We start from the raw sequence: 17,718 nt of genomic DNA, 5'->3' as shown, positions 1-17,718 counted from the left end.
ATAATGTATTTGATTAAATAATTTAATTAAAATAATGCAATTACAATGTAATTGTAATTACAATGTAATCACAATTACTTGTAATTATAATTACTTATAATTATAATTACATTATAATTATACATTGTAATTATAATGTAATCGTAATTACTTTTAATCGTAATTACATGGTAATTGCAATTATAAGTAATTGCGATTACATTTTAATCTACGGAAACAGAACTTCCCGAACGTTCTTTTTATAATATTTGAGGGTTTATTTACACAACTTGTAACGATACCGTTACTAACGGCCTCGCGGGCCGATCCACCGTGCGCTTTTCGAGGCTCGGCCCTTATAGCGTCCATAAGCTCCCACACCCGTGTCGCGGTCAGTGATGCCAGAATTGAGACGCGAGCAACACGACTCCGTAATAGAGGGGATACGCACCAAGCGTGAACCGTGTACATGTAATGCGCAGAGCGCTCTGCGCATTACATGTACACGGTTCACGCTTGGTGCGTATCCCCTCTATTACGGAGTCGTGTTGCTCGCGTCTCAATTCTGGCATCACTGACCGCGACACGGGTGTGGGAGCTTATGGACGCTATAAGGGCCGAGCCTCGAAAAGCGCACGGTGGATCGGCCCGCGAGGCCGTTAGTAACGGTATCGTTACAAGTTGTGTAAATAAACCCTCAAATATTATAAAAAGAACGTTCGGGAAGTTCTGTTTCCGTAGATTAAAATGTAATCGCAATTACTTATAATTGCAATTAGCATGTAATTACTTATAATTGTAATTACCATATAGTTATGATTAAAAGTAATTACGATTACATTATAATTACAATGTATAATTATAATGTAATAATAATTATAAGTAATTATAATTACAAGTACTTGTGATTATATTGTAATTACAATTACATTGTAATTGCATTATTTTAATTAAATTATTTAATCAAATACATTAAAATTGGTTAACGCCAAACTGATATTAAGTACACTTAAACTGATTTATAGTTACAATGCTTATTATATCTAAATTTTTAGAGTTGTATTGTTGTGAAATCATGCATATACCAAGATCTCTTAAAGAAGGCGATAATTTTTATTCTTTAAGAATTTGTACATGTACTTTAAATTAAACTTGTCAAATTAATTAAAAATTATTGTTTAGTATTATTATTATAGATAATTTATTGAGCATGATATACCCCCTGTAGTCGTATGTATATAGCATTGGCAGATAAAAAGTATAACAATTTGAGCAACCCTTCAACCACCCATCCCGCCCCTCCACCGGATTGTGTATAAACTCGCATTTCGCATATAAAAGCATTTGGAATATGAAAGAAACGAAATAATCAGTAACTGTCAATGACTACCTTTTTTCGTATTTCCATTCATGCATCGTTATTTTACGCTATTTCCTTTCATCCTCGCAACATACACCACTCTGCGCAAACTCCACCCCACTCTAATATTTTATTACTCATCCATGTAGAACACCCTGTAGTCGAATCAGTATAACGGAGCGCGCTTGACGCGATGTTACTATGCAGTATACTGCGTGCAGCGTTATCCGCGTCTTTTGGGACCGTCGTTCAGATTGCGATCTTCTTACTGCAAAATTCCAATATCTCCAGAGTGCTCGCATCCATGCCACCAGGTGCCGGTCAGTGACCTAGTGCGATACATTTATAAAATAGATCACTATAAATAAACAAAAATCTGTACGAAATAGTAATAAATATTTTATTACATAAAGAAATGCATATTTTATGCATAATTTTGCATAAAGCTACAATGTGCTCAGTTATATGTTTAGAATGGCTTTCAAAAGACTACTTTTAGATTTACCTTTTTAATTTAATTAAAATCTTTTGTATTTATATATTTTATACAACTCGCGTTGATGTTATTTGAAATATTAGTATGCTGCAAAGTTTTTTATTTTATTGGTCTTATTAAAGAAATTAATTCCTCTTTTGATATGTTTATTCTGTTCCTTATAAATTATGCTGAAATTATTACACGCATACGAATTTATTTCACGTGTAACACACATATATTTTTAATTTATATCGCTGGTGTTTTGCGGGATAAATTTTCATATTCGCGTATATACATATATAAAAAGCGTGTGTGAATCAGGCAGCGAGCAGATCGCGTATGCGTGGTTCCACGTGCTCGATCGATTCGATGTGAGCTTTTTTTCACATCGTGACACTACACGTGCGCGTAAAAATACAAGCAACGTGCCGCGCGTTTCGTGATCTCATTTCCGCACGGGGGTGTATTCTTCCGGTGACCTCTTGTTGTCAATGATGTCACCGATTCCGCATAAGTTGAAATCGAGCAAATTGCCAACTAGGCGCCAGTCTGTGAGACAGCTTAAGTAATTCAACGCTCTCATGTAGGTGTGCGTTCTAGCAGGTAATCAATATTATTATCGGCACATGCTTGTGGAAGTAAGTACGGACGCGGTACTACTATCCTGATTACGGTATATAAGAGAGTGCCATTGTAGTTTTGCGATGAGATTTATTACAATTTTTTTATTAATATCTTGTAATATTTAAATAAAATTTGCATATCGATGTTATCGACGGAAGAAAATAGATTTTTCTTAAAACACGAGTTATATCAAGAATATAGTGATTTGATACGTGTAAATATCGCGGAGAAGTCGCGACGTAATTTTACTCGTTCTTCGTAAATTCACAGAAAAATCAATGAGAATGCAATGGAATGAGTAACGCGGTATACGGGAATTAATAGCGATCAATTCAACTCATTCTCACCATAGGAGCTCCGTTTTCTATCGATTTAACACTACCGTCACGTACTAAAAATACCTGAGATATACCGCGTGACTATAAACTCTGCGTACGTACGGTATGATTGAATACAGTTCAGTTACGGAAAAAAAGTATGCATTCGTGTTTATATACGATACATTGTGTATAGTATATGTGCACATGTTCACGTGAAAAAAAAGCTATATATCGGAATTATTATATTCTCTTTCGATAATTGTGACGAATTTTTCGAAATAAAGACAAATTACTCGTCCTTGCAGACACAAAGTTGCAGAATTACTCGAGCAGTCAGGATGCGCGTAACTTTACAACAATATTTCCACGCACCGGAAAGTCAAACGAACCGTGAAACCAGGTCGTCGTAACAACGCAAAAAAAATACGCGTGAAGAATAGATCATGGATGTGTTCCACGTAGTGTCATAATTGATCGACAGTTTCAGCGATGATCGGTTGCAAAAATTATCCAACGCAGAATCAATTTTATACTGAAGCTCGTGTCGCTTGCTAAGATATATGAGGTGGATTTTTTTCTCGTACAATTAACGTAAAACTTTAGCTTAAGAGGACATTACCCTCTAATTATTAAAATGCTTAAAATAACATAATAAACACAGTGATAGCTATTATATTTCTCGTCCGTAGTCGCAACGAAAATAGTTTTGCTCACGCATTTAAATAGATTGTACAACTTTCATGGGCTTTGGTCACGTGATCGCGTGATAGAGAATTTATTCCTATGTTGTATCCCTTGTCTTTATTATCGCATCTATTATGATCGGGCTCATCTTTAGCCTTATCGTGACATCGTCAATAAGTCGCATGATGTTCGGTCGTTGGCCTCATCGACTAGGTACCTCGTGGAAAAGTCTCTACGTATATACACTCATGTTCTGTTTCCTTCGCAGAATCTTTACCGAAGTTTCCATTGACAGAACATGAAACTCTCGAATTTTAAATTTATGACAATTATTAATACTTATCATAATCGTTACACAACATTAAAAAGATTCATATCCTACAATATATTAAAAAATTACGGCAGTAATTTGAGATATTATATACATATGTATAATATCTTAAAATTTGTGTGGGCATATGTATTGCATTTTATGTTTAAAACTTCAAAGCACAGAGAGATGGGAAATAAAATTAAATGAAATATTCTTTTGTAATTTCAATAATAAATTTTTTCTTATGCATCCATTAGCCATATTTTTATCAGACTTTATACAAACGCAATAAAGATAAACATATATAAATAAAATCAATGCTCGTGTACAGAAGACGAGATTATTCTGATCGAACATCTACCAGGACGGCGGGTGCATCTGCAAGACTTCTTCTGGACCGGTCTGGAAGATGCGCCGCCATGGGTAGATCCCAATCAGGGCTTAACGTTTTACGAGACAAAGACGATCGTTCATACTGTCACAGTTTACACTCCGAGTGACGAGAAAAGCCCATCAGACCCTATATCGCCTCATCGTCCAGACACTTACAATCCGGAATGTATCACATGCATAGAACCGACACCTAGATTAGACGATGATGATCAAAGCATCGGAGTCCTTATCGGAGATGATCCAGGTCAAAGGTAACTGCAACTAATTAATGTTATATAAAATAATATACATTAAATGTTTTTTTTTTTTTTTTAAGTTAAAGTATTACGACATAAGAAACAGAAAAGTGACAGAAAAAATATTTTAATAAATAAACCGATATAATACGTTTGTAAAATTAATCTAACATAAATATTAATAAGATAAATATCATTTATAATGTAAGGATAACAAAAAATATAATTAAATATTTACATTAATAGATACTGGCTATTGACGGTTCTTCGACCAGGTGAAGCCGTACCGCCCAAAGTCGAGCTTCGTTTAGCTCGCTTGTATCGAACCGCGTTTTCCAGACAACAACAACGTCACCTTGGTCTACTGTCAACGGATCCACGATCGCGAAGAGACGCATTATTACGTGGATTAATTGACCGAAAGGTAAAATGTGCGCATTTAGATGTTAATTTCGTTCAAGATTCTTATTCTTCTCGATACGCGCAGGTTATACCGGAACATTTTGAAACTTTATCTCGAGTAAAAGTTCGTCAAGAAGAGATTTCCGTCAGTGCAACCAAAGCTCAATCGTCCGAATTAACCGTCGGGACCGTCGAGAGCTCATCAATTCACGAAGAAACCGAAGCGAGCGTTTCAAATATAACCGACGATAACAAATTGTATTTTCCAAACGTTTCCCAAATCAAGTCCATGAGAATGATCGAAATTCCCAGGCCGAAGACGAAGTTGCTGCCGACATTCGATGTCGACGCAACGGACGATCGCGAGAAACCTACGAAAGAAGATTTTGCTCTGAAAAAAATCATCAAAACATTAAAGGGAGATATAAGATTTTTACCTTCGGATGACGAACCTACAACTATCAATCCAACTTATATCGATGAAACTAATAATTCCAATGAGCAAATCCCGCGGGAATCGATACCGTCTATAAATTTGAAGTCTGATTCAAAGTCCAATACCGATTTTGTCTCCAACCGATCGAGCGACGACGAGAGTGCAGGTATGCGCTCGAGATTGCGTTTAGCAGATGGCTCGATTCCGGGAATCGTAAAGGTCAGAATGCAGAATACGAGCGTTATTGAAGGAGGTGCGATGAGATTGATCTATTCGGTTCACCTCGATGATAAGCCTGTTCCCGCTGAAACGGCCGCGAGGGACATGGCGCTTCTCTCGCCTCAGGAGGTCGCCTTGGAACTTGGCGCACCGGTGATTATTCAAAGCGAGCGTGAGTAAATAATAGCTTTTACTAGACAGAACTTCACAAAAAAAACATGAGGATTAGAAATTACTTTATATTCGTAGCTTATTTGAAGGAGAGTCGACCTCTGGCTCTATCAAGAAAAAGGGACGCCTGGCTGCTGCTGATCGGTGCAGCTAGCGCGGGTGTCATTCTTCTAATCTTGGTTCTCACCGGTTTGATCTTGGCCGCCAAAAAAAAGAGAGCACATAGTGCCGCCGTTGCGCCGCCGAATAGAAGTATCCTTAAGAAGGAACGCGAATATGCAGCCACGACACCTGGTCTCGATAACGCTGCATTTTCAACGTCGGAAACCGAAATTAAGGTACTCAATACGATTTTTTTTTTTTATATATATATCAAAATAAAAAAGAAATTATTTTCTACATTAAGTGTATCAATCTTTATGTATATATTTTAAACATTAGTTTAAATTTGTATTGTATGGAAAATATTTAATAAAAACGATGAATATATATCTGCTAAATTATATCGTGCAAAAGTGTCTCATAAAGATACAAGAAAGAGAATATTTAATAATTTTTAAAATTCTTATCTCACGTACTAAAGATTATGGGGTACCATAAGGAAATAAGCCTGAAATTGTTAAAATCATTACGGCACGCGAACAATCAACAAACGACGTGAGAAATTGCGAAACGAAAGATAATTTGGTTCCTCGATGTCAGGGACGATATTGATTCTAACAGAAATATTACTCCCTTCCCTGTCGAGTAAATTGTTACGCTTTGAATCGCATATCATCGCCTTTATGCAGCTCTCCCTTGTTCGCAGACGGACGGTACCAGTCAGCGACAAACTCCGCGAACTTTATCCAGAACTCCGATAACCCCCGACACGCCCGATAGTCTAGAATTGGGCATTCACGAAGTTTCCAGCGACGACGACGAGGAACCGAAAAAGATTCGCGGTTCGACCCCTTGGGATATTCAAGAACATCCAGTTAAGAAAGCAAGGTAGTCAACAAAGTTCCTGACAACTAATATTTACAGAAAAATTAATAATAATTTTATTAATATTCCATTAATTTTAATTTATAATAAAAATGTATCTTATACATGTATGCATATATATATATATATATATACATATATGTATATGATTATATTTCATTAGTAAGTATAGTAAAAGTAATTGTATAATCATGCAGTCCAGTAGCAACACCAACGACGGAGATAAAAACACGACCACGTACATCGTTACCACGCAGAGATCTCGACGAGGATATTCCGGAGACAGGCCAGGCTGAACAAATTCATTCACGCAATGCCTGGGGTTCAAGGCCACTTAGCGCAGGTCCGTTCCACAGACCGAACTTACCGGAAGTGGATACTAGGCGTATATTGGCGGACAGCAGACTTCCACCGGAAGATCCTGCGGTACCCTTGATTGCGTCGATCAAGAAAGAACTCGAAAAGTTTTCGCCTTAATAGAGCGCATAAATATAAATAGGGGTTGCGATAAATATTCTCGATTAAATACTCTCACAAAGTGATATATCAATCTTAAGAATTAAAAAACGATGTATATATTTGATAAACTTTTACCAAAAAATTTTGTAACTCGACATCGAACTTTTTCACTATAATGTAAAATGAAATCATTTCACATATGTCATAATGAAAGCGCTATCATTTCGCAGAAGACAGATCATTCCATAGTTTCAACGCTACATATATATATATATGTGTGTGTGTGTGTGTGTAGAATATATTTATAACCTTTATACAAGCATAAATAATTAGTTTGATTTATATATGATTTAAAAAATTACGAAAGATATTAATTGCAAGATTAACTATCTTGTAACTCCAATCCGTCCAACATATTTAGAGAAACATATTTATAACTGAAATACAAAATAAACTTATATAATATGTATAACTCGTGTGATTATTTAATTAAATTTATTCTATATACATATATATACAAAATAATCACATATATAAAATTAATTTCATCAGAATAGCAAACATATGTGTGTATGTGTGTCTTCACGAGTTGCGTCTTCAGGCAACTTTTACTACTTCCACAAAACGATCGTTATTACAAAAATCTTTGTATGTATGTTCGTGATGGAGCTTGAAGACAGGATATTTATTTGTGAAAAATTGTATATATTCGGGATGAGTAGAATCAACTTCCAGAAAGAGACGTCCGCCAGGTTTTAATACTCTGGCGGTGTATTTTAAAAGCGGCTTGATTACTTTTAGTCCATCGTCGCCGCCATCCAATGCCCTGAGATCCTCATAACTGCGTATAATATAAATGACATTATAAATTATTTATAACTACTAAAAAATTTGCAATTATACTTTGTATATTACATCCTTATCTCGGGTTGCAGTTTTGGTATGTTTTTCGTCGGCACGTAAGGCGGGTTACTGATTACGAAATCGAACGATCTTGAATTCAGATCCACATCACTGGCACCATTCAATTTCTTGGAAACTTCAACAGTTGCGTCCGATTTTAAAGTTGCGTGTATCACTGTGATTCGATTCGTCAAGTTTAATTCGTCCCGATTAGTCATGGTTAAATTGCACGCATGAGGACTTGCATCAATCGCTGTGCATTTGATCTGGAAAAAATATACATTATATATACATATCACATCATATATACATCAAATTCTGTTAATTATTGATTGATTTAGCAATGTAAAATACGTAAAGTATCACGATAACGTCATAGCACGTTATGTACACCTTTTTACAAGCGTGAGCGAGAGCCAATGATATTGCACCTGAGCCGCAACCGATTTCCAGGATTTCGCAACTATCGAGTCGCGACGAACTCAGTCTCTTCAATGCAAAGTCTACCAATATTTCCGTCTCCGGACGAGGAATGAAAATTGGTGGCACGAGTTTCACGGTGATGTCCCGAAAATCCCACTCGCCGATAATATACTGAACTGGCATTCTGCAAGGACTCGGCGTTGATGAGCGAGCGCGGACGACTTCGCAAAGTAGGGTCCAATATATATATATATATATACATAGATCATAATGGGCTCTTTTAAGGACCTCTTACCTCGATAACCGACATTCGCACAACGACTCCAATTTTTCGATCTGGCTGGCATTGAGTCGATCATTCCTGACGTTCAAAATATCTATTATCTGTAAATATAATAATAAGAGAAAATTAGAAAAATTGTCTAACAAAATCTAAAAATGCACTTTATTAAAGAGAAAGAATTAAATTTCAGTATTAATTTTTTTTAAAGCAGTGAATATATTTAGGAAATATAACAGTCATAAAATTCAATAATATTAATTCTTAGTCATAAAATTCGCGCCAAAATGCTGCTCCAATAATTTCAAGCGAAAAATATAACAGTAGAACGCGCACGCGTTGAACAAAATACGTACGTAAAACTAATTATCAATCAATTTCACATTGAAAAAAATAGCGATATCACCTTCTTGGTTCCTATAACATGCGCCACTATGTGCTCTATCGACTCTACCGGCTCCGTTATGCCCTCGGTCTCAAATCGGCGACTCCATTGATCAATAACATCGCCGACGGTACATTCACACGCATTCGAACTAAACGACCGTCGCACTGGATGTCTCAACGTGACAAAGTTGAGACTGTTAATCGACAAATATTGCACATAGGTAGATATGGACGGATTACTGAAGACAGTACGCGTCTTCACAATACTCCGACACCACATGATGTTTCTATTAGACGCTGCAAAAGCTGTAAAATACACATTTAAGATGTTAGCAGATGTCACTGTGTTATGCCACGAGCTGATAGACCATGTTAGAGATTCATCGGAAATTATACACGTGTTTTAAGTTTTGTTATGTACAGAAACTGCTGCCAGCTAGCGAGACAAAGATCAGTTGAACGTTTATCGACTATACAAGACGAAGTAATATCACACAATAGTACACAAAGGATAAGACAATGTATAAAAAATCAGTACAAGGTGTTCCAAATATAGATAATAATACAACAGAATTATATTTTATACATATACGCAGTATAGACGTAAAATAATATTTTTCAAAAATAACATTATCAACAGAATAGCTTTATACGTTCCGACAAAAACTGTTATGTTATTAGTTTTTTGTTGTTTTTTTTTTTTACAATGTATAAAAAATCAGTACAAGGTGCTCCAAATATAGAGAATAATACAACAGAATTATATTTTATACATATACGCAGTATAGACGTAAAATAATATTTTTCAAAAATAACATTATCAACAGAATAGCTTTATACGTTCCGACAAAAACTGTTATGTTATTAGTTTTTTGTTTTTTTTTTTTTTTAGAAAATGCACTATACAATTAAGCTACTAATTACTTAATTCTTTCATCGATTTTATATATTTAATTATTATCAAGTCACATTGTTATACTGTATCCATCGAAGCACATTGAGGTATCAATTGCTTATTCTTTCCTTCCATCAGAACTCATGTCTATCTGATTTTCCAACCGACTGATGGTGAAATCACTTCCTTTTCTCAGAAAACGGCCAGAGACGAAGTCAAAGACCTGGTCTGCTTTAGAAGATGCCGCTAAAGCCGTGCTCGGCCAGCGGATCGAAAGGTCTAAAGACCGCGCACGCATGCGCGGATACGAGAGTATAGCTGTCTGGAAAATGATGGTGCTGGCTAAACAGACCGTTGTCTGGTCAAAGGCGCTAGCAGTCGCCACCGGCCCCGCTCCCAATCCACGCTGCCATGACAGTCCTTCTCCGTGTCGCGGTGAGTGCACCGAGTACCAACGCGTTTAAAGAGCGCCGCTGCTGAACACTCGGCTGATGCACTTATCGGCGTTGCACTGCGAGAAGGTCGACCGAGATCCAATCTTGGCTTGTGGTTCGTTAAAGTGCTGGAGTTGCGGCGAACCAGCTCTCGCGCGGGTCGATCAGGTCGACCAGGCGAGGCCGTCCTGGGTGTGCTGATCATCACTATCATCATCAGCGGGAGTCTCGCGAAGCGCGAGCGTGCGTCGTGGATATCCGTGTGTGAAGTGGCGGTGGGGTTGTTGATGTAATGCGTGTCCCGGAATCCCGCACGCATGCATGCACGCACGTCTGGCTCGCTGTCAGTTTCGGAACAATAAATACTAGTCCGTGTCAAGATACAACGGGCAGCCACGCTTCTCCTAGATTTGGACGATCGATGCGCCTCGTCGAACCCCGTAGGTAGGTAGGACGCCTTCTCCGAGACTAGGACCTACCTACCTCTTGAGCGTAAAATAAAAACGCCGCACGCGCTTTTCGTAGCAAAGCGTAAAGTGCAGCGAGCATCGATCGCTGCAAGATATTTCGAATAACTCGTTGGAAAGGTCGCATGACTTGAGAAATTCGCCGGTATTCGCGTGTAGTTTCTATCGAAAAAAAATTCGAGGCTTTTAATAAAATCCTGCTAAATTTCTACAGAGCTTTCAGGATTCAAAGCTTATTGAGATTCAGATTTTTTTCTAGCGGTTCATTGAATAAATCTAAAACCCTTTCCTTATACAAAATAATTGTCTGATAATAGTAAAACTTTTATTGTTCTTTATTCATTCCTTTTGCAGCGTACTCGAATCGGAGTGAATCGATGCGTTGATCGCGATCGCGAGATTTTCGGAGCAGTCCGCGTGCTCCGAAAAATACGCCGGCAACGAGCGCGCTGTACACGAATCAGTGTACGAATGATCGATCGATACGTCCGTGGATTCGCCGGCGTAGACCAACGGGATTTTCCGAGCCGCCCTTGAACGAAGAATATGGAATAAGGTGTGGTGGAAAACGAGCCTGCCGTTTACACCCCGCGGAGCGAATAACGCCGGTGTTGCGAACGTCACACGCGATAATAAAGAATATTACGTGCATAGATATTTATTTTATTGCCAACGTGTCGTACGCATTTCCATGTGGATAGTTTAATGATGTAAGATCGTTTGCATAATGCACACTTCCGCATGTTTCGATTACATTTAAATTATCTTCTCTTCTGGTACACGTACGAGAAAGTGTGTATAAGAACATATAATTAAAATGTGACTGGAATGTATGTCTTTACGTTAGTAATAGTTAATTGTCACCTTTCTAATTTTCTACGCTCTCGTAGGTTTCAGGATCCAGTTATGACTTCTTAATCGCTTTCCGCGAGGTCATGCAAATGTGAATGATGGGAATATGAAGGCTCACTCGATGCATCGCATTCTACGTAATATCTATCATATATGAGAAAAAATGCAGCCTTTTCTAATTGAATCGCAATTAGATAACTAATTATTCAATTTTATTTCTAATACGCAATAACGAACGCGCACGTCGATAATCGCCGAGGTAATTGGTCGGATAATGCACTATTCGACAACTTTCTTATTTCGCTGACTCTGCGACAACAAAAACGTGAACAGTGCGTATTAGCGGGTTTCGCGAGCAATAAAAAGAGAAAGAAAGAGAGAAAAAGCCTCCTTTGCACCAAACAACGATTGCGTTATCGCCGCTTCTCCCGCCGGTGTGTTAACGAACGAGAGAGTTCGCCGCCGCCCCGTTTCCGCATACCTCGCAGTCTCGAATGCTAGAAGCATCCAGTCATGAAGAAGCAGTTTGGTTCACACCCTTGCGTACATTCGGGCGATCTTCGGTCGAGAGACCGGTACGCATTAATTATATCAAGGGAATACGATGTCGATGACAGAGAGAGGCTTTATATTCGTACCAAGTGCATCACTGAAACTTGCACCGCGTGAATCTTTAATCTTGATCGCGCGAATCACCGTTCAAAAATGCAATGATTTTTGTAAATGACGAGTTTTCTCCGATGAATTCCAGGTGACGATCCTGAGAGTAACTCGATGAACGTCGCGCCATTGCCGGTCGATAGGGTGCACCGATACGCTTCGGAGCGAGCCGGAGCGTTGGTGGAAGCTTTCTCGGATGCAGGACCGAGCTTATCGCGGAACGAATCGTGACAAACGGCCGCTTCTTTTCGGATCATTGTAAGTGTCGGGCATCGCGGCAGCGGTGACGAGGCGATGTTCGCGATTTGACGCGCCACGTACGGCCAATAACGTCGATAGCTCAATCGCGAATCACGACTCACGATACACGTTCGCCGGTTGTTTCCACGGACGGTACTGTGATCACACACATATACACACACTGTGATATATACGTAATACATACATGTATATATGCTACGAGGTGCGAGAAATCGAGACTGTCCGCGATTGCGTCGCGTAAGGTCGCACGTCAAGCACGTTCAAGCAATCGAGAAACGAGATATCTCGTATGTTATCTCTTTCTCGCGTTCGGTTTGGGGACGTTTAACGAGTGAGGAAGATGTTTAACTTTATGAAGAAGACCGCGGAGAAAGACGACAAGGAGAAGCGGAAGCGCGAGAAGAAGGAACGGAAGGATGTCAAGAAACGCGATCGCAGCAGCATGTCCGCGGAGGAGCTCCTGCGATTGGACGAGGTGAGAACATTGTTCTTGCCAAGGAACAACCTGCTTTTAATATTGTCCATAGTCTTATCTATCGTACGCGTATGTATAACAATTAAGTCTTAATAACGGTACGTTTCGCCGGTGACTTGGTTTTCATATTGAACTTGCGATGTATACTCGTTTGGTTATCGCATCTTCCAATAATAAAGTGGGTGTATACTGATATTGCACGTGGATTTACGCGAGTTGCACAAAGATATTGATATCTTGTTCGAGTTTTTTATCGCCGTAAACGAGTTGTCGATACCGAGAGGCAGTAAGGTTTTTCGCGAGCTTTCCTCAGATTAATGTAATTAATAACCTGCGTATTTAAATTAACGCAATAAATATATTATATATCGCTTTTTAAAGAAATGAATTTATTATAAAGATAGTAATATTATTCGTGAGAAATTTTTTAAATTAGAATATATACAAGACTATTGGCGCAGAAAAGATTTTGTTTTGAAAAACTTTCGTTCTTTTCTGTAGACTCAGTTTTGTCGCCGGTTGGATGTGGTTTCACGCGATAAAAAGTATCGGTCGCGAAGTACGCATTCGTTACACGAAGTGAAAATTGCAAAATTATTCTGCGATATGAAGAACGCGTCGTCGCAATCGCATCATACGACAAAAAATAAGAAAGGTCTCTTGAGAAAAATCGTAAGACACCATCCATGATCAATGTTCTCGGAGCTGATTATCCGGAAAAATTCTCTATAAAAACGTTTCTTACTTGCCACGAATTTCGTTACAGGTCCGTAGATCACTGAAGATTCCCGGTCGCCGGAAGGAGAAAGAGAAGCTACCGAGCGGTATCACAGCGGATTACAGCGCGTCGTTTTTCGCGCATCTGGACCGCGATCTTTTGGACGCCACGCAGAATGCAGACTCGGGTCCAGGCTCGACGATCAGCGCCGGTACCAGTAGTTGGTCTAGCGTGAGAACACCCGACGGTTTGATGCAGAGCGACTCGTCGGAAGCGTCTCTCACCTCACTAACGATGACCACAACCACATCGTCGACGACGATGAGTCATGCGGGTGGCAAGAATTTGCCGCCATTGCCGCCGAAGCCGCCCAAGCGAGGGATCCTCAAGGGGCCTCGATTGAGCATCAACAGCGGCGTCGTGAGCGTTCTTTCGGAGGAGAACGCGTTGCCGAACGGCACCGAGACGAGTTACCAGGAAGCCAGCAATCTGCTAGTGAGGAACACCCTTCAGAATGAGGTGATAGCCTATCAAAATGTGCCGACGCATTTCAACAGCGTCCTGAACAAAGACGAGGCCTGCAGCGAGGAGGAGACGGTGTGTCAGACCACGTGGCGCGTGGCCTCTACGCCGCAACAGACCGTTCAGCAACAGCAGCAGCATCATCAAATCGACGCCAAACTGTTGCAGGTTAGATAACATTTCGCTTTCTCTTTCCGATTCGCGCGTTACAGCTGCAATGTGAAACTCGATTATTACAGTTATTTTCAAATAATAAGACACTGATGACGGGTCTGTTCATAATTTGACGTAAACAGACGATGGTAAAAAAGTTCCTTCGAAATAACGAGCAAAAGCGAATTGTGCCTTTCATAATTTACACTTTGCGTATGATCATCAAAATATTCTTTCTTTTTTGCGATATAACACACAGAATTATTTTAATTAAATATCTGTATCGTGAATTTTTATCACGTATTATAATTTCAAACTTGGATAACTTTCAATAATCGTTATTTTAATTTTCTCTGACAAATAAATTTATCATTGACATTTTATGATTTCAGACTTTGCTTTGTGATGTTTTCATTTCCAGTGACTGTTTAAATCAAGTTATTTTTAATCATGTAATAAAACATCTTCTCGATATATTTAGGTTGTCACTAGTGCTAGTCCATCCGCGGATTCCTTGACGGACACGACAAACTCGAGTTTTGCCACGCCGCCATTTAGCCTGTCGCCCGTCGGCGAGTCCCAGGGTTTCTCGAGGTGGCGCTCGTCTGTCTCTTTCGAGGAGCAGGGGATCGAGCTGCAGCTGCCAGAGCTCGTGCCGCTCGAGTTACCCGAACCAAGGGAACTCACCATTCAGAGGCAGCCACCGCCGCGAAACGATTTCGGCTTTTCCCTTCGTCGCGCGGTGATCGTCGAACGTGCGGCAAACGGCGTTACGCAGATGAGACCGGTAATCTTCGCCGAACCCGGCGCTCTGGTCCAGCATAACAATGACACGGGTCTATTGCCCGGTGACAGGCTGATCGAGGTCAATGGGATTAACGTCGACGACAAATCCCGCGAGGAGATTATCGATCTCATCAAGAGCTCCGCCAGCAGCGTCACTGTGAAGGTAATTCTCACTTTAGCGTAATTTAGCTCGTATAATAATTGCACATTTCATCATTTTGAAATAATAATTTTATATGTTTAAAAATATTATGTGTGTTACAAAACGTTTGGATCAATATACTAAAACAAAAAAAAAAAAAAAAAAGAAACAAAAAAATCAATATAATGTATTTTGCAGAGCAATATCTTTTTTCTTTCATGTAAGATTATTTGGGATGACGCGGGATGCACAGATAGAGATTTTTTATCTACCTAGAGAAAGACTTCTATTTGTGTTAGATTTGTTACGAAGGCGTCTCAGAGTCAAACGATGAGAATGCTCGGAGCGTACCTTAGACATTGCGTAAGCGATAGTACTCTCTATACCTCATCCTTTTCTCTTCTATAAACCGTACCGGTCGCGTCGAATAATATCGATTTCTCGTACCCTGTAAACGAACCTTTCTCTTCCCAAACGTGCAGCAACGAAGCTTATTAACATAAGCGCGATTTAAAATTTCATATTTACCGGAAGGTAATCATTCAAACGGTCCGTGTGGTGTGACGACACCATGCTGCAACGACCTTATGTTTAATTATCAACCGGTAACGATAACTATTAGCTTATCGTTCGCTTATCTCTCATTATCGCGATCGTCGTGACTGGCCTTGGATTTTCTTAAGACATTGCTTGGAAAACGCGTGTGGATGTCGTTCGGTATCGCACAGCAAAATCAATACCGAACGTGGTGAAAGGTACCGAGGAATCCTTAAGTCATAGAAAGGGGTCGGTCGAGTGCCGTTTTGTAGACCTTTGATATGTAGCGACGAAACGCATTGCGTTCTATTAAATGACATCAACTCTGACGCGATATTTCATTTCAATTTATAATTACATTTTGATTTTAATCAGAGAATATGAGACAGCTGAATATTTTTTTACTCAATAAAACATTTTAATTTTTTAAATAATTTTATCAATTTTTTATTAAAAGTGAAAAAAATCCATATTTTTACATCTCACAATAAATGATATTAGTATGAAAGAGAGAGAGAGAGAGAGAGAGAGAGAGAGAGAGAAAACTACATCAGTTTCATTGATGCTCGCTGCATTGTGTCGTTAAAAGTGAGTGAATGCGCAAAACGGATGAGCGTCTAGTAGGACCGGTGATTGTCGTGCCATGTCGGCTGGTTCATTGCCACTGCTAGCAACGAATATAGTGGGATAGTGAGTCACTGTCCCGCTAATAAAACTATACTCAAAGGGGGAAGCGATACTGTCGTGTGAAAATAGCAGCCTTACCGAGAATCCGATCTTCTCTTTTGTTGTCACCGCCGGGCCAAAAATCTATCTTGACGGCACGCGTCTCATAAAGAGAAGTCAAATGGTGAGTCCGCTCGAATCTGCAAAACGAAAAGGTATAAGGGGGCGGCGTGGTGTATTTAACCTTGTCTTGTAGTCGCGTGGAATTCTAAAAATGCCGCCGCATTCCAGCGGCAGAAACAAAATGTGTGCAATTCCGCTATGTGTTGTCCGTTTGCACCGTTCTCCCTTTCACTGCGCGTCACACGCGCAGAATGTAATCTCCGGGGTGGATTGTACGGTTATTTCAGAGATTTTGTGCATCAACGCGCAATCGGGCAACGTCGAAGGATCGATATACGCGCGTCTCCGTACCGCATCATCGTAAATGCATTCCTTTCTAGAAAACAATGTGCAGCAGCGAAGGTGGAAGTAGTCATGATGATAGAAAAATAGACGATAATGATGATCAGGTTTATTTGTCCAAAACTCACAAAGAACTTGAGAATTTCTCAACTCAAACACATAGATACCCGAAAATGCTAGGCATGTAAGAGGATGAGTAAAAGAGAAAGGAAATAAGCGTTAGAACGAGAGCGATAGACGCAGAGGGGGAAAAACCGGATGTAATTCGCTCACAAGCTGAGCGTGTTATGTGCTGCATACAGGGTGTGTCAGAACTTGCATATTTTTCGCTAGAGATTCTTCAACAAGATTTAGAATCTTTTGCAATTTTTAATTCTTGTCACACATGCACACAAAATATCTTTCTGAATAAGCTAATGCTCTCAAAATTGCCGTCATATTCGTGGTACATTAGAGCGTGTGTGCGTTTTTATCTACTTCAACTCGCAATTTCCATCTGTCATCGCTGGAATTGAATGGCTACCGAATGGTAAACGGTAAATATTGGAGAAGGCTATATCTATTGTGTGTTGCAAGTCTCTCAATATATGTACGTGAGAGATCCGGTCCTCGTGTTCTCTTTTTCTCTTTC

General features: G+C 39.4%; 3 protein-coding genes across 10 annotated transcripts in view; 2 read left to right on the top strand and 1 right to left on the bottom strand.

Moving 5' to 3' along the window:
• Positions 1–1,460: 1,460 nt before the first annotated feature.
• On the top strand, positions 1,461–7,311 carry LOC115245321. The gene is made up of 7 exons (XM_029823592.1): positions 1,461–1,659; positions 4,090–4,402; positions 4,634–4,811; positions 4,875–5,616; positions 5,694–5,953; positions 6,424–6,605; positions 6,800–7,311. Exons 1-7 carry the CDS (start codon positions 1,533–1,535, stop codon positions 7,077–7,079), a joined length of 2,082 nt encoding a protein of 693 aa, XP_029679452.1. The 5' UTR covers positions 1,461–1,532; the 3' UTR covers positions 7,080–7,311.
• Positions 7,312–7,541: 230 nt separating this feature from the next.
• On the bottom strand, positions 7,542–9,519 carry LOC115245326 (MTRF1L release factor glutamine methyltransferase). Its single transcript, XM_029823606.1, has 5 exons — positions 9,074–9,519; positions 8,683–8,771; positions 8,358–8,571; positions 7,977–8,230; positions 7,542–7,902 (listed from the first exon to the last, which is right to left on the bottom strand). The coding sequence occupies exons 1-5, from the start codon at positions 9,332–9,334 to the stop codon at positions 7,659–7,661; spliced, it is 1,062 nt and encodes a 353-aa protein (XP_029679466.1). The 5' UTR covers positions 9,335–9,519; the 3' UTR covers positions 7,542–7,658.
• Positions 9,520–9,821: 302 nt separating this feature from the next.
• Positions 9,822–17,718, top strand: part of LOC115245315 (unconventional myosin-XVIIIa) — a 50,700-nt gene continuing 42,803 nt past the window's right edge. Inside the window, exons 1-4 of one of the 8 annotated variants that reach the window (XM_029823583.1) lie at positions 9,822–10,384; positions 12,454–13,098; positions 13,865–14,506; positions 14,973–15,440. In XM_029823583.1, the coding sequence (XP_029679443.1) occupies positions 12,964–13,098; positions 13,865–14,506; positions 14,973–15,440 (1,245 nt within the window). In that variant the 5' untranslated portion in view covers positions 9,822–10,384; positions 12,454–12,963. Of the gene's footprint in view, positions 13,099–13,864; positions 14,507–14,972; positions 15,441–17,718 lie in introns of all 8 variants that reach the window. The other 7 variants (XM_029823582.1, XM_029823581.1, XM_029823579.1 and 4 more) reach the window with 7 other exon arrangements.

This window comes from Formica exsecta, unplaced genomic scaffold (assembly GCF_003651465.1).
Source record: "Formica exsecta isolate Colony F162 unplaced genomic scaffold, ASM365146v1 scaffold941, whole genome shotgun sequence".
Lineage (NCBI taxonomy): Eukaryota > Metazoa > Arthropoda > Insecta > Hymenoptera > Formicidae > Formica > Formica exsecta.
Note: the sequence above shows the minus strand (reverse complement) of the source record. Positions and strands in the feature narration are given on the sequence as shown.

Coding starts and splice junctions, on each gene's coding strand:
- LOC115245321 (XM_029823592.1), top strand. CDS start 1,533: ATGTTACTATGCAGTATACTGCGTGCAGCGTTATCCGCGTCTTTTGGG. Junction 1,660..4,089: donor ATCCATGCCACCAGGTGCCG/GTCAGTGACCTA, acceptor GCTCGTGTACAG/AAGACGAGATTATTCTGATC. Junction 5,617..5,693: donor GGTGATTATTCAAAGCGAGC/GTGAGTAAATAA, acceptor TTATATTCGTAG/CTTATTTGAAGGAGAGTCGA.
- LOC115245326 (XM_029823606.1), bottom strand. CDS start 9,334: ATGTGGTGTCGGAGTATTGTGAAGACGCGTACTGTCTTCAGTAATCCG. Junction 8,772..9,073: donor ATGTTATAGGAACCAAGAAG/GTGATATCGCTA, acceptor TTATATTTACAG/ATAATAGATATTTTGAACGT. Junction 8,572..8,682: donor TGCGAATGTCGGTTATCGAG/GTAAGAGGTCCT, acceptor GAGTCCTTGCAG/AATGCCAGTTCAGTATATTA.